At 40.7% G+C, this 14,850-nt stretch overlaps 3 protein-coding genes across 9 annotated transcripts in view; 1 reads left to right on the top strand and 2 right to left on the bottom strand.

The window, feature by feature from the left end:
• The window catches only part of pde11a (phosphodiesterase 11a), a 32,346-nt gene extending 24,539 nt beyond the window's left edge, over nt 1-7,807 (bottom strand). Inside the window, exons 1-4 of one of the 2 annotated variants that reach the window (XM_056433202.1) lie at nt 7,644-7,807; nt 7,019-7,613; nt 6,105-6,263; nt 424-513 (exon numbers count right to left, since the gene is read on the bottom strand). In XM_056433202.1, coding sequence (XP_056289177.1) covers nt 424-513; nt 6,105-6,263; nt 7,019-7,613; nt 7,644-7,807 — 1,008 coding nt within the window. Of the gene's footprint in view, nt 1-423; nt 514-6,104; nt 6,264-7,018 lie in introns of both variants that reach the window. The other variant, XM_056433195.1, reaches the window with a different exon arrangement.
• A 1,511-nt stretch (nt 7,808-9,318) lies between these two features.
• On the bottom strand, nt 9,319-10,802 carry LOC130204934 (cytochrome c iso-1/iso-2). The gene is made up of 3 exons (XM_056431952.1): nt 10,712-10,802; nt 10,047-10,223; nt 9,319-9,945 (listed from the first exon to the last, which is right to left on the bottom strand). Exons 2-3 carry the CDS (start codon nt 10,216-10,218, stop codon nt 9,800-9,802), a joined length of 318 nt encoding a protein of 105 aa, XP_056287927.1. The 5' UTR covers nt 10,219-10,223; nt 10,712-10,802; the 3' UTR covers nt 9,319-9,799.
• A 1,884-nt stretch (nt 10,803-12,686) lies between these two features.
• Nucleotides 12,687-14,850, top strand: part of osbpl6 (oxysterol binding protein-like 6) — a 34,180-nt gene continuing 32,016 nt past the window's right edge. For 2 of the 6 annotated variants that reach the window (XM_056424609.1, XM_056424619.1), the window contains exon 1: nt 12,687-13,077. The gene's annotated coding sequence lies outside the window, so the exon portion shown is untranslated. The remainder of the gene's footprint in view (nt 13,078-14,850) is intronic. The other 4 variants (XM_056424590.1, XM_056424580.1, XM_056424637.1 and 1 more) reach the window with 3 other exon arrangements.

Raw genomic sequence — 14,850 nt, 5'->3', positions numbered from 1 at the left:
AACATACAAAAAAATGCTTTCCCATGATAAGCTGTTCGAGCACGAGTATCATTATTAATGTTGTTGTTGTTGCAGTTGTTGTTATCCTTAAACCATAAACCAACACGATGAAGATACACTAGACCCTTTATCTAAGGTAGTGACAATCCAATTTCATACACAAGCATTCACTGAGCTGTATTCTCATTATATTCTCTTTCGTCGCAGATCAATGTGTGACATGAATTATTGCATCTGTTAACATTACTTCAGCCCATCCCCCACTATAGATCCAGAGAAAATGCCCATGCAGGACTGCATGCCGCGCTGTGATTCCCACTGCAGTGGCAGCAAGTGGGCTGCTGATCGATAGTCAGCCTCAGTGTCAGCATCAGGGGGGAGGAAGTAATGCTGATCCCAGGGATGCGAGTTTATTCTCCTTACCCGACTCCTGTCATACTCCTTCCTTGAGGCTGCGAAGAGTTGGGCATTGGTGATGGCAATACCACAGAAAGGCAGGTACATCTGCAGCACCTGTGGACATATTGAACAGACTTTTATTTTACAAACATCTTCGAGACATCTCTAAATTACCATGTGATCTCCACTTTGTCTGTATTGTGCACGTGGGTATACCGCAATATACAGTTCTGCAATGTTTTCACTCTACTCATCTACAGATGGCAGCGCCACCAAGAAGAAGAAGAAGAAGAAGAAGGCTGGTCAATTTATCATGATTTATGGAATATGTTATGAGGAGGGAACTGCATTCAACACATTTGAGAGAGCTCAAGGATACACACAATGTTATTTCCAGAGAAACACAAAATGTAAACACCTAAATAAAAGTCTGCAGGACATCTATGTTGTTAACATTTATTTTGTATAAGAAAGCAAATAATAAGAAAATATTTGAGTGAGTAATATGTTCATGCAAGAAAAACGTAGCTTTCAAATTAGAGCAAATAATAAATGGCCTTTCAATGGCATCATTACTTGCTAGGACAAATAAATCAATTCAACTGACATTTGACTACTTGACTGAATAGTCAGCCGTGCGGTGCCTTGGGCTGATAACATAAATTCCTTATTCCGTTCATATTTTTCTTCACATAAATAATGTAATCACTAGGTGTGGCCTAATTACTTTATGTAATATAAATTGAAATCGAATCAATGTCTTCCTAGTTTGGAATTGCACATTTATTTTTTTCATCACCACTGTTGATTAATTATGGACATCAATATGTAGGATGCAGAGAAGTGTCTGCAACCGCACACTGTTAAGATGGCTGCGATGTGAATACATAGGTTGAAAAACTACAATTAGCCTTATCTGAGAGACACTCACACCGTAACATGGAATCAATAGAATTTAGGTTGGGTGCTTCCTTACTCTGCCTATTTATTTAGTTATCAATCTTTTGCATCTGGCTGCTGTGTAAACAATACAATGAGTACAACAAATCCACTAATATTGACCAGCCTTCAGTTCGACCGGGGGGGAGAGACACCACAACAATACATGAATGGGAAGTTACTCAGCTGTGGCCACTGATACAGGGATATCTCTTTCACCTTTTAGAAAAGATAATCCATTGCTTACTCATCAGCCACAAATGAACATGGGAAGCGTGAGCCTTTACTCAAAGAAAAGGTAATCCTCAAGTTCACAACCTTTGAGTTGAGAGACGTCTAATGCAAGAAATGAATTTGCTCAAATTGGCTATTTATCTGTTCGATATGTTTTCGTGAGATATATAAAACATATGTTTAATATGTATATTCCTATTTCAGTGTAATACTTTTGGAGCTTCTTCAGTAACAATTGATCGCATGACAACTTAACAGGACTAATTGCTGGGGTCATGATAATTGTAGACCTAAAAACGGCCTCGCAGGCTGGAAAAGGTTGAGGAACCCGGCTCTAATTGCTATAATTTCTCAGCTCTCCTGGATTGACTATACATGTTTAATGTATGCCTTTTTTTTTTAATGGTAGTATGGCCATCTGAATTTAAAGAGCACTTTGACTGTAGCAAGTGTAAATGGTTAATACTAATAAGAGACTTAAGAATGAGGCAACATATGCATACACTAGTGGAGTTTTTACACATAAATCATGCTACAAATCTTTAATTGCCCGATCTTATAAAGCTTGAAATATGCAAGCTATCATTCTTCTGTTGAATTTGTGTGTTCAACTGCTTTTATGGTGTGCGTTGGATTTTGGAGGACATCCTCACTGATTGTTAAAACTGATTTATAGTTATATGTTTGAAGTAATTCATGTTTAATCATCAAATAAATTCAATCAATCAATATGAAACAAAACAAAAAGATCATGCTCTGGCACATCACACTGATAATGTGATAATAATCTGTCGTGATAATGAGTCACTTTATGCACGTCATACAGTCATTATACATCATGAAGCGCCTCGTGCGATTGTTTTCAGACATAGGAAACAGATGATGAGCAATGCGCTCGTACGTAATGCTTTGCCAGCCGGCCTATGAAATTCTCTAATAATGATCTTCCAGAAAGGTGGTGGCCATCAATAGTCCCAGCAGGAGCAGATTCATTAGTGAGCAGGACTGTGGGTATCTGGCTATGGATCTACAGGCAAACCTAAGAAAAGCTCGGCTCTCTCTAATTACGTTCTGTCAGGCAGGCCATTATACAAGGTTGCATTACAAACAAGACGTTTCTGTCTAGAGACCCGTGGATTGACCAGTGAAAAGTGGTTTAATCACGAAACTAACTGGCCGAGGCCTCAGGGACAGTCAGTTCCTTTAACGTCAAGGACTTCCGCTTCCACAACTGGAAGATGAGGCAAGCCAAAGGAAATTACATAACCAACAGATTTCTTTCTTTCCGCTTCCCACTCTTCATAGCAACTAGTTGTTGCTGCGTTCACGTTGTATGTGTGGTAAGATTCAAGAAGTCAATGTTGTTGTGCCAAGAAATGTTCAAAGCTCTCCATTCTCTCTTATCTCATGTGGGACTCCCTCGCCTGTACCATAGTTTTGCAAATATACTTAGCAATGATTGCTTCTTTTGAAGGTGATATCAAATATGTATGCATCGTTTTTGTCGACATAAACAGTGAAAGGAATAGTATGTAATAAAGGAAAGTTCATAATTTAGTTTTCTCCCTTCAAGCAACCATACGATTTACAAAGTAAAATGTCCTACAAATTGAACAGGTATAATATACTGAATTTACTGGCTGTAATTTAAAACCCAAATACAACACATCTAATAAACACTGTACCACACCAGAATGGCTAATCAATAACTATTACCTATGAATAATTAATTTGTTCTACACATTGCTGGTACATGGAACAACGCCATGAGCAAGGTCACAACAATGAAGCACTGGAAGTTGCATCAGTGCAGTAACATCAAGACGAATCAAGTCTTTGTCAACACTTTTTGCTTCTCAGACAAATATTCTTGTCGTCATAAAAGATGCGAGAAATTTCATACAATCAATCTTTCCACAGTGACTCTTTTGAGGTTGTTTTGTACAAGTTCACAAAACTACAAATAGATATGTAGTTTTAGGTCCTCTTATTGTTCCTACTCAAATCTCTCTGATTTGAAAATGAAAAATGCATAATGCATGCAATGGTAAGTAAGTCGATGTAACGGACAAGGACTCAATCTTGCAGTTCAATTACGTAGCCAGCGTAGAGTTCAATTCAAGTCCTTAATCTCCCCCATCATCCCCTGAACCTGATCCTCTTTGAGAGGCAGGGCAGCCAAGTCTGCCGTTTTTTTACAGTACAGTATGTTATCCACATTTATTATTTACCCATATCTTGCAAAAGCATCATTTTGCAAATGTTGTTTTCACTGTTTGTTTGTTTTATTTCCTCTTTGTTTAAGTGGATTTTAGTGACATGTTGCTGTTATATAAAGAACTATATAAGGAACCAGTTTGATATAATGCACAGTCTACGTTTGATCTGATCTGAAATCCTGCAGGAATGTATTAAAGAAATTGTCTCTGAGCAAAAATGGTGTTCTCTGTTCTTTAGCAGTAGATTTTCATTGGGAAATTGTGTGAACGTGGCTATTACAGTATTCCTTTAAGCCAATTTGACGGAGAGTTTGGCAGCCAGAGGGAGCACAGCAGTGAGTTGAGAATGCTATCAATCGACAATCGACTTGTACAGATGCTAAACTGTATTGGCAAATGGAAGCTACATGGGGGAACTCGCATTCATGAAAAAACTCCATGGAAAATGTTTTAAGAGTCAAGCAAAGAGAAAGAAAAGCTAAATCAAGATAATAACGCAATATGTAGAGATAGCAGGATGAGGTCAGCTTGTGCACGTAAATTAAGTCAATAGCTATATTCCTCTACAGAAGATAATGAGACAACACAATTATGCATGGCTTCCCAAAGGACTCCCTTCCTGGAGGGTATCAACACAACATAATTAAGGCAGTGTGCGATTTAAAGTCAGCCATAATGTGTTTAATAAACCTGTTTCAGTGTATAGAGAACATTATGTGTCCTAACAAAGGTACAATATAGTTTCTAATGGCATCTGCTATTGCGGTATTCTCTCATGCTTTGAAAAGTGTGATACATTTTCTTAGGTCTTCCATAAAAGCAGAGATGCAGCTGTGCTGTACAGGGAGCTTACTGTGTTCTCTGACGCTGGCATTGCATTTCATTATTAATTTAGCTGTAGCCATCCTGAGCATTACTGTGACGCTAATACAATGTGAAAGGAACTCAAAACATCAGAAAGAAAAAAAGAGAGTTCCTAATATGCATCTATTAAGAACAATGGATGTCATTTTGACAGTAGCCCTCCAATGGAGAAAAACATACTATGAATAAATAACGGTAGTCTTTTGCAGTGAAATTGAACCCTGAAAACAAAAGCACAGCTAGATATGGGATGTCATGTTTCATCTCTTCTCCCTTTCAGGGACTCACAGCTGCAATGAGAGAACAAGTCAGTGTGTCGGCTCGTCGCCGCCTCTTCGTTTCATGTGCGCTGATGGACTAAACACGTGATCCTCGTGCCTCACTGACGATGGTAATAAGTAAAATAAACATTCATTCAGAAACAGAAGGTCATCTGGATTTAGTGTGAGATGTAACACCCCCACCTACTGCTTTGACGTATTATAGCCTGTATCTGCCCACTTGACTGATCTGTTTGCTGACTGAGCCGATCCACACGGGGGTAAAATACTAATAGCAGTTACACCTGGAAGACCTCGTCTGACGTGTTGGCCAATGAGCAGCTCCAGTGGAACAGCTGAAATAGCCGTAACTCCGCCACAAGTCCTATTTTTCCAGGGTAACTCCTTTTTGAAATCACATACAGTAAGTTGGGAAATCTAAATGGTGACTCTAAAATAAAGACAGACACGAAAGGTAAACCGCTGACAACTACATTCCGAACAGCTTATATAAAGTTGTTCTTGTTGGTGACACCAAGACAGGGCCCTGGCCCTTTGGAAGATACTGCTTCAGGAAAATGTGATGACTCTGAGAGACTACGACAGAGCTAGAAACTGAGCACTGAACACTGAGACTGATGCAAATGTGCGACAAGTCATACTGAGCTGGAGGAATTTGAATATATGAATATTAGTTCAGCTTGGACACAGAAAGAAACAGATCATTTGACCATTGCAGCCTGTTCATCAGACACATGTGTTGCTTGTGAAATATTAAGAAAGGCTGCATGAGGAAAAGACAGATGTGAAGGCAGATGTTCAAACTCTAAAGAAAATAGATCAGCAATTCTAATAATGAGGTCAAAACTAAATTAAGAGTGCTGAGCATCAGGCCACAAAAAGGTTTCCCTGAACTGATGCCATAAAACCACGTGGTAATATGTTGGGTTTCTTTGAGAATATAGAAGTGTATCTTTTACATGTGCATAAAGAAAACCTTTGATATGGCCTGAGATGGTAACACATGGTTGTAAATCAAGACAGCATTTGAATCAAACGAAGAAAAGCCAACAGAATTATCTTGATCTCTTCTGCACATGCCAAGCAAGCAGTGGGACACATAATTGTGATATGAGAGAACATTACCTTCCCCCAGCATTTAAACTCATGGCTATAATTGTGAAATTACCTTTTCATCATCTTCAGTGAAGAGTTCTCCACTTGAAGTCTTGTTGATGGCCTGAGCAACACCAATGATCTCTCCATCACTGTTGTGAATGGGCATGCACAAGAGTGACTTGGTTTTGTACCCTGTCAGCTTTTCAATTTCATCTCTGAACCGACGATCCTGCAATCCACAGGGACAGCGTGCAATTAAAACACAATGTCAGAACTTATTTGCAAAACAAATCGAGAATCCCTTTTTACTTTCAGATGATGGTGCAGTGAAATGCACAACTCATCAGGAGTCTGTGTCTTCCAAACCACAAATTCTATTATAAAACAATATGACAGACTTGAAGAGGTCAGCTGTATATGTATATTAAAGCAACATAACTCTACATTCATATTACTCTTGTCTACTGTACACATTTGTGTACAATAACAAGTGCTCTTAGACTTTTCTTCTATACACTACAACAAAAAGGCCCGGGCATCATGTAGCAATGTGATGTCTGTGCAGCTTTAATATCATTTAGTATCATCTTACTTTCTTAAAATTAAAGTAGAAAGGGAAATTTGCGAAAACAACAGGGAGAAAATGATACCTCTCCTATAATTGAGTTATTTTCATTGCTCAGAGATGTTATTGTGAAGCTATTTAACTAAAGCCGTTGGTGTTGGGTTACATAATGTTCATTAATGATCAATTAACCGTATCAGATAAAATGACTGAGAGTAAAGGATGTGTCTTCCTGCCTGAGTCTCTCTCTCTCTCTCTCTCTCTCTCTCTCTCTCTCTCTCTCTCTCTCTCTCTCTCTCTCTCTCTCTCTCTCTCTCTCTCTCTCTCTCTCTCTCTCTCTCTCTCTCTCTCTCTCTCTCTCTCTCTCTCTCTCTCATGCCGACGCACACGCGCATGCATGCAGAAAGAGGAGCAGGCACCTGATACGCGTCAGACATGTTCACTGTCTCTCCGTGTTCAGCCACATATCCGATGATTCCTTTCCCCCACGGCACTTGAACTTCATCTGAATTCATTGAGGGTAAAACAGTGGTACCCTCGTGCACATCAAAGAATTTGGACACGAGTGTCTTCTTGTTGCCCGTTCCCTCCACTAAAAACAATGAGCACCGGTCTGCATCGACCATAATACAAACAAACACAAGGATTTTATAGCTGAGACTCGTTAGATCCAAGTCGTTAGATATGTCTTTCACAAGCTCCAGGAAAAACTCTCTTTCGTTGTGTTCTTTGAGGTAATACTTGAAATCCACGGCTGTGGACCGGTACTGGGGGATGTTGACTCTGGACTCCAGCAGTGCGCTCAGGATGTGCGCAGTGGTCGGGGGCAGAGAGCTGGCTTTCCTCAGCAGAGCTCTCCTCCTCATGCTCGTCAGGGGCTCCTGGGCCCGTGAATTGACATGTTCGTCGTACGTCCTGTTGACATTCGTGGCCTTTGATCTGGCAAAAGTTTTGCGCAGCTCCTTCTGCGAGACTCTCCTTTGCAGGCCGTCGCGTTGGCTGGCCCAGCTGTCCCTACACGCGTTGCCCTTCTCCTCTCTCGACTGGGCGGGAGCTGCAGCCGCCAGACTTTTGCTCGCCATGTGATTCTTTAGCCATTTCTCCACCGTGCTATATTTCCCCTTTCTGTTCAGGTAGTCCTCGAATAACTCGGGATGCGAGTCCAGAAAACTTTCCACGTCAGAGAACACCATAGTTGGCACTGCCATGCCTGTTCTTCAGATGGTCCTCAGTGAGCCGAATCCATGAAGTCGCGCAGAGAAATAGCATCTATAAGGCTTCACTGAGGGTAAAGTACAGAATCATTTGAATACCATAACTTCCGAGATGAATTATCCTGGGAGCCCCTGGTGCTCCGGCGATATATCCAGTGTCCACTATGCGAGGAGAAGGATGAAGACTCCCTTTGCGCACCGGCATATTCCTCCAAAGCATCTCCACACCATTCATTAATCTAAGAACATCAAAGCGGATCCAAGTAAAGAAAATTGAGGCTCGCGTGGACTGTCACAAGCATTGAATATCTCACTCGAGCCACGAGCGAGCACCACCGTCGTATGGATCTTCTTGTGCGCAAATGACGCTGGCTGTGGTTGGCTCGGTCCCGCTGACGTCACACAGACAGGAGCTCAGGGTTGCTTCGGCAGTCATAAGTGTGATGGTGATGGTGCTGAGGATGATGATCATTAGTGTAACGTCATACATCAAGTTCTCAGAATGCATAAAATGCATCTTGTAAATTCAGTTTAAAAATATGTAAAAGTAATGGATTAAAGAGGATGTTTTCTCATTGATGATCATTACTTTCAGCAATAATGCAGTGCTTCACTAGATGTATAAGACTAAACGGCAAAAGACCCCAATGTATTTTAAAATTAGAAAATTAGAAAATTATGCCTCAGCAGTGTCTATCATAATGGATTTTCTATCCTTGACGAGACGTTGGTGATGCATTGTTGGACAGACAGGAGTGACCTAATTGAATGACTGTCGCCTGAAGAACAATGTGTTTCATAAAGGATTCTGCAACTCGACACATCTATTTCACAAGCCACCAAAAAAATGTGCAAATGTGGAATATGCAGTGATTTATCTATACAAGTTAATAATGGAACGACTTTTCTTGCCAGGAGGTGGATGTCAGAAAATCTAATTTGTTTTAGACCATATTATTAGTGAATGTGTGCAGATGTGGCCCCTGGCCGCTAGAGGGAGCTATACTCCACCGCATTGGTTTAAAGACCCGAACCAACTCAGAAGGAGGAAAGTCTTGGCTGCTGTCATACAGACACTCCTTGTCCGGTAAGCTCTTTAAATTCAAACTACCTCGAAAATCCAGAAAAAGGAAAGAATCACAAGGAGTTTAAATCAAAGAATATATAGAAAGCTGATATGTTTTACTCTTGATATGGGTCAAACCAGCTATGTTTTAAATAAATTGTACCAGCATATATATCTGCAGTTCTCCAGTAACCGCTGTAACACAGCTGGTCTCCTCCAACTTTTACCAAAACAGAACCTAACTAAATATCTATCATTTATATCAGTTTAAAAATGTTTGCAAATATGAAGTCCCTTTACTGATAGAAACACTTTCTTTGAAAATATAGTCTACTCTACAGAGTATATATACTGCTCTAATTTGGTTCAGAAGTCTAGATGAGACAAAACTATAGAATCCAGAACACAATTTACACCCGATATGACCATTTACACCCTGTACTGTCAGTATTTTTTATTTATGGAACATAATACGGACCAAAGATTAATTTCTCGTACTATTGTGTCCAACAAATTACAAAAATAATGAACGCTTAGTGTCTATTTAATTAAACTTACAAATTCCAAAATGACTTGATGAAAGGCATATTCATTCTTGGAAGAGACAAAGATTTAAGAGCTTGAATCAAGAAAGTATTAAGACAACATCCTGGATGGCAATAAGCAAAAATAATACACAGCCTTCAGTCCCTACATTTTGAATATACAGTATGTTTTAATAATTTATGCTCGAAAAAGAACCTGTTAAAACCAGGGGAAATCATTTTGTCCACCTCAAAGGAGGATCTGAAACCGAGGCACAGCTGTGTCAAAGATGGAACATTCTCATGTCAATACCAGTCAGAGATGGCTTGGCAGTCCTGGCCTCTTTACCAGTTCAATGTGTCAGAGCACAACCACCAGCAAAGACCAAGAGTTCTTTATGAAGTTGCAGACTTAAGGTACGCTATAAGGTCGGCTCTTTCATTCTTCTTTTTGATGCCGGCAAAGATCATCTTTGTTCCTGGAATGTATTTCTTGGGGTTCTCCAAATAAACAATCAGGGTGTCTTCATTCCAGGTAATACCTGAAATCCAAGTGAGCAAACGCAGTGAACATTGATGTTTGAGCCACACAGCATCCTTCCTTGAACTATAAAAACACCTTCAACTTTCGCACAGTATTTACCTTTGCTTTTGTTGGCATCGGTGTAGGAGAAGCCCGGAGCCTGGCCCGTTTTGCGCCCAAACAGACCCCAAAGGTTCGGCCCCACCTTGTGCTTCCCGCGCTCGTCCACGGTGTGGCACTGGGAACACTTCTGGACAAACGCCTTCTTGCCTTTGTTAATGTCTACAGGCATGGTTGCTAAGAAGGAAACAAAATGTACAGTCAATAATTAGTCCTGTTTCAATACTTCCATTTACTAATCTAATCGTTTTGTTACTTGCCGTGGCAGTATTATTTATTTTTCACTTTTTACATTTTTTTTAAAATACCCTCATTCGGCCACTAGGGGTGGTCTAAGTTTCGCAACTGGGCTTTGTTACAACACTTTTTACACAAGCAGCAACGAAATGTTACCTCGATACGTTAGCTGTATCCGCGATATGATGAATTCCAACAAAGAAAAGGTCGCATACTGTATCTTTGACAGATGTTGAGTAAAAGTAAGAACTGCTTGTACAAAAGAGGAATTAAAAATATTTTAAATTATCCGGAAGCAACACGACACCGGTAGAAGACCACGTTGTACACGAACGGACCGGCAAAGACAGATTTAAATCGCATGGAAAGATACTTTACAGGGTACAACGAACCAAATAGGTTTACGATTTTGATGCTTCGCTTCTTACCTTTTCTTTATGTTTATTCAGCCGACTTATTGAGACGTAATTCCTCGCTTTCGGCTTCCTACCGGCTCGGTCACAAGTGACTCGTGGACGTGCTTCCGCTCAATGAAGTTACTCCCGCTGAAACGTCATCAGTCAGCTGACCTGTTACATCATTCTCAGCACGAGAGATAAGTATTTGTTCAAAGACTTCAAATTGCGCAATGGAAAACCCTCACATCCCACAGAGATGCTTCTTTCTGTCACCAAAAATACTAGGAACAAAAAAATCTTATTTCCTAGAACAGCTTTAATGTATAGAAAGCTGAGCATATATTTGAATTTGATTCCCTATTATCAGACAAATGCAGCATAATCATAAACATTATCTTAAAGACGCGCCTTAAATAAAGGTCCAGTGGCTGGAATTAGCAACATATTTAGTGCAAAGTATCATGTCATAAATTATCATCTGCAATGTCATATATACAGTAACATTACAGTGTCTTGGCATACTGCAGAAATTGCCTGTAGAAAATGTGTTGTCTCCTTGAAAAGTGATCTTACAGACATTTTCACCAGTTTATGCCCATAGAGTAATCAAATTCCTCCAATCCTCCATGTGTTATGTAAAAAGCCTTAAAATGATAATATCCGGTCATGACACATTGAATTCTGGCAATGACAAGTTGTAATATTTGAGGAAAAGTTTAACAACTTGAACTCTGATATACCCAACCATTTTTTAGACTGACACAGGCAAATGGGAATAGTTTGTTACCCATGCTCATAGTCATGCCTGCACGTTACTTTAGTATACTCGCCATCTCTCAAGTTACTTTTACATAACATATTCCCTGCTGTGTGTGAAAAGCCCAGGAGTGCAGTGCACAAGTTTCCATGGCTCTGCAGCCTGGAGCACCGCACACTAATGAGCAGCAAACCATCACACACAGTTACTTAGCATTAGTCTCTTTGCCCATTCAAGAAGTCAATGAAGAAAAACTGGATGTAATACTGCTGACCTCTTCCCTACATTCAATAGTACGGCATAATATAAATATGCTGATGTCAACCTGTGTCACCCTCTTACATCACCGGGGTGATTTTCTTTCTGTGTCTGTTTATTTTTCTTAAGGGTATTATGAGTGTCGTTATTGGAATATTAATATGTATTCAACATTTGGCTTGTTTCAACCTGGTCAACATGGAGCTCATTTTAATAGATGTTTATGTTGTTGGTTAGTATATGGCTGTAGAGTTGTTTTAATGTTATGCTACATAGAGAAAATTATTAGCATGTAGAGTTAAATATAAACACTGAATCGAGTAAAAATACCTCAGGGTTAATAATTCAGAGTAAAATGTTCTTTCATTTGAGTCAAATTTATTCTGACAAATTTACTGTGTATCACCGATCACAATGCATTATATTTTATTCAATTCAATTGTTTACATTGATAAATCCTAAATAAAATACAGAAAGTGGGGCAGAGAGCGTAAAGTAAGGTATGTTAAGGACAATATTGTGCTTCACTGTTTGTGTCACTTAAATTATTGTATTAGTTTAGACATATTAACATAAAACAAAAACAAAAATGTCAGACATAAACATGATATATATATATATACATGCACACACAAAACAGCATTTATATTTGCATAGAATGATATATATAATTTTATATATATATATATATATACATACACATGCACACACACACATACATACATACATACATAAAAACACACATACATACAAACATTTATTTTTTATATAAAAAAAGAAAAAAGAAAAGCAACCCTGGCATCCCCTTAATAATGTTTTACTTGTATACATCACCCTGCATTTATATTTGCATTTCCCTGAAAACACAAATCCAGCCCCTGAGTATTTGACCCCTCCTCTAATTTGTAATTCAAGTATTGTGCTTTTGAAGGACGATCTCCAACGTCACAATAACCGGCCGCTCCGGGTCCGCGGTGCGCGCCGCTCCGCCTCCGTGTTTTGCGCCCGGCCGCTCGCTCGCTGTCCGCCAGCGTTTGATCCACTCCTGCGATTTCTTCCCGCTCAAAGCCGATCTTGCTGCAGGGAGGAGCGAGCCGAGTGCGGGTGAGCGGAGCCGAGCATCACAGCCCCGCATTCAAGGAAACGGAGGAACACAGCACCTCCCCCCCACACACATACACCCACACACTTTCCATAACGTTCTAGCCCCCGAGCCGCACATGTACTATACACCAAGAACATATGTATGTCGACGTGGAGCCTCATGGGAGCCGTTTGCCTCTGAGGAGCCGGGAATCTCTGTCCAGTGAAGGGGGACCCCCCCCTCAATTGTGTCCTGCGCCAAGAACTGTAAAGACATGGTCATTACACCGCATCTGTGGTAAGGCAATACGCTTTTTATTCCCTCTGTCGAAGGCCAGTCGCGTTTATATCGAATAAACGGCGGTGTGTCTCGTTGTAAGTGTCCCGGCCGCCGGTGTTTGTGTCCGGCGCCGCTCACACGGAGACTCCGGCGCCTCATCCTTTTGTATTTGCATCCCGAGTGAATCACCGAGGACCAGTCGGACATTACTCCCTCGCTACCGCCGACTTAGCTAGCTGCTGCTCGTTTGACACTGGGGGGGAGAGGGAGAGAGAGGAGGTGACCCTCCGACCGTGCAGCGAAACGTGCGTATCACCGACATCACGGCGGCTTTATCGCGATCTAGGAGCGCTATAAACATGGATGCTGCTGTGAATATAACGGCCAGGAAGCCAGCAACTCTTGTCACGGACCGTGATGAGGTTGACGTAATGCGTCACTGACATGTTCACCTTTCTAACCGAGCTCCGTGCTTTCTCCAGTATATCTAGATATCAGAGTGTTATTGGTGCACGTGATCTCCGCTCATTATCCGTTATATTCCTCTCGTTATGTCGTCAGGGGTTGAGATGCCAACTAATTGAAAGTTAGCCAACTTCTGCCACTGACAGAATGGCTCCACAATATCACTCCGTCTCCCCTTTTGTGTGTGACTGAAGGTCAGCCAGTGACTTTGCAGTTGTTTAAAATAGCCCCGAATCACATCAGTTAAAGAGCAGCAGAGGGGAAGATGGATGCATGTGTAGGTTGCCAGTGGGCATGCTTCCTTGATGTTGCTTTGCATGTGATGATTGATTTTCTGATATAATTCTTGGCCCGGCCTGAAGAACCCTCCTGCTGAAGGTGTCCCCGTCCCATTTAAATACAAATCATTGCAGGGCTTTGATGGAGGGAGAGAGGATGAAGCAGCCAACCTCACTGTGACACTCACAATACTGGCCAGATTGTCTTTTTTGCCACGTCATTAATATTGACTGTAAGGTAAATCAGATAATTGCTCCTTCTTACTCATTTAATTAGCGGACACATTCAAGCACATTCAATATATGGCTTAGAGGCAAGGCCTATGCATCAGGCCTGTCTGCTCCTTTGGTTCGCTCAATGACAGGTTCTCGATAATTGTTCATTCTCTGTTATGTTTTGGGTTGTCTTTTAATTATTTTATTCTCCGGAAGTGTAATGCTTGGCATCACTCAAAGTACAGAAATACCAGTGTCAACGTACATGTTTGTGTTACCTTATGTTATACTTTAATTTGAGTACAAACATGTTTTCATCAAAACCTCTTTTTACACAAACAGCCAAACATTTAAGAAACTTGCATCAGTGTCTCTCGACATACAAACTGGAGTGACTTCGTCTCAATAGGATACAACATAAAGTTACCAAATTGTGGTTCACACCAGGCAACACCTGGCAGGATCTGAACAAGAATTCAGTGCCAACTTTCAGTACCTAACAGTTCCCAATATGGGCACAAGTCGGTCAGTTCTTAAAAAGTATTGCAGTGTGAAACCTGGCTCTACAGATGATGTAATGTGTGCAGCGCGGGATAAACTGGCTCTCTCCAGTTAGTGTTGTTATGAAAAAAGAAAGGCTTACTTTAAGAGATGTGCTGCCTACTGCTTCCAAATGTCACACGAGATCTACATTCCTTAAGCACGCTCTCGCACACCCAGGGAAACGGTCCAAAACTCGACTGGGCCGATCAATATGGATTCTCAGTTTTAAACTCGGACAATAGTTGTCCTCAAAGATGATGTAATATAATCTTCGGACACAGGTCTGCTT

The sequence above is a fragment of the Pseudoliparis swirei genome, chromosome 2 (genome assembly GCF_029220125.1).
Source record: "Pseudoliparis swirei isolate HS2019 ecotype Mariana Trench chromosome 2, NWPU_hadal_v1, whole genome shotgun sequence".
NCBI classification, from domain to species: Eukaryota; Metazoa; Chordata; class Actinopteri; order Perciformes; family Liparidae; genus Pseudoliparis; species Pseudoliparis swirei.
This window is presented reverse-complemented; position numbering and strand designations above follow the sequence as displayed.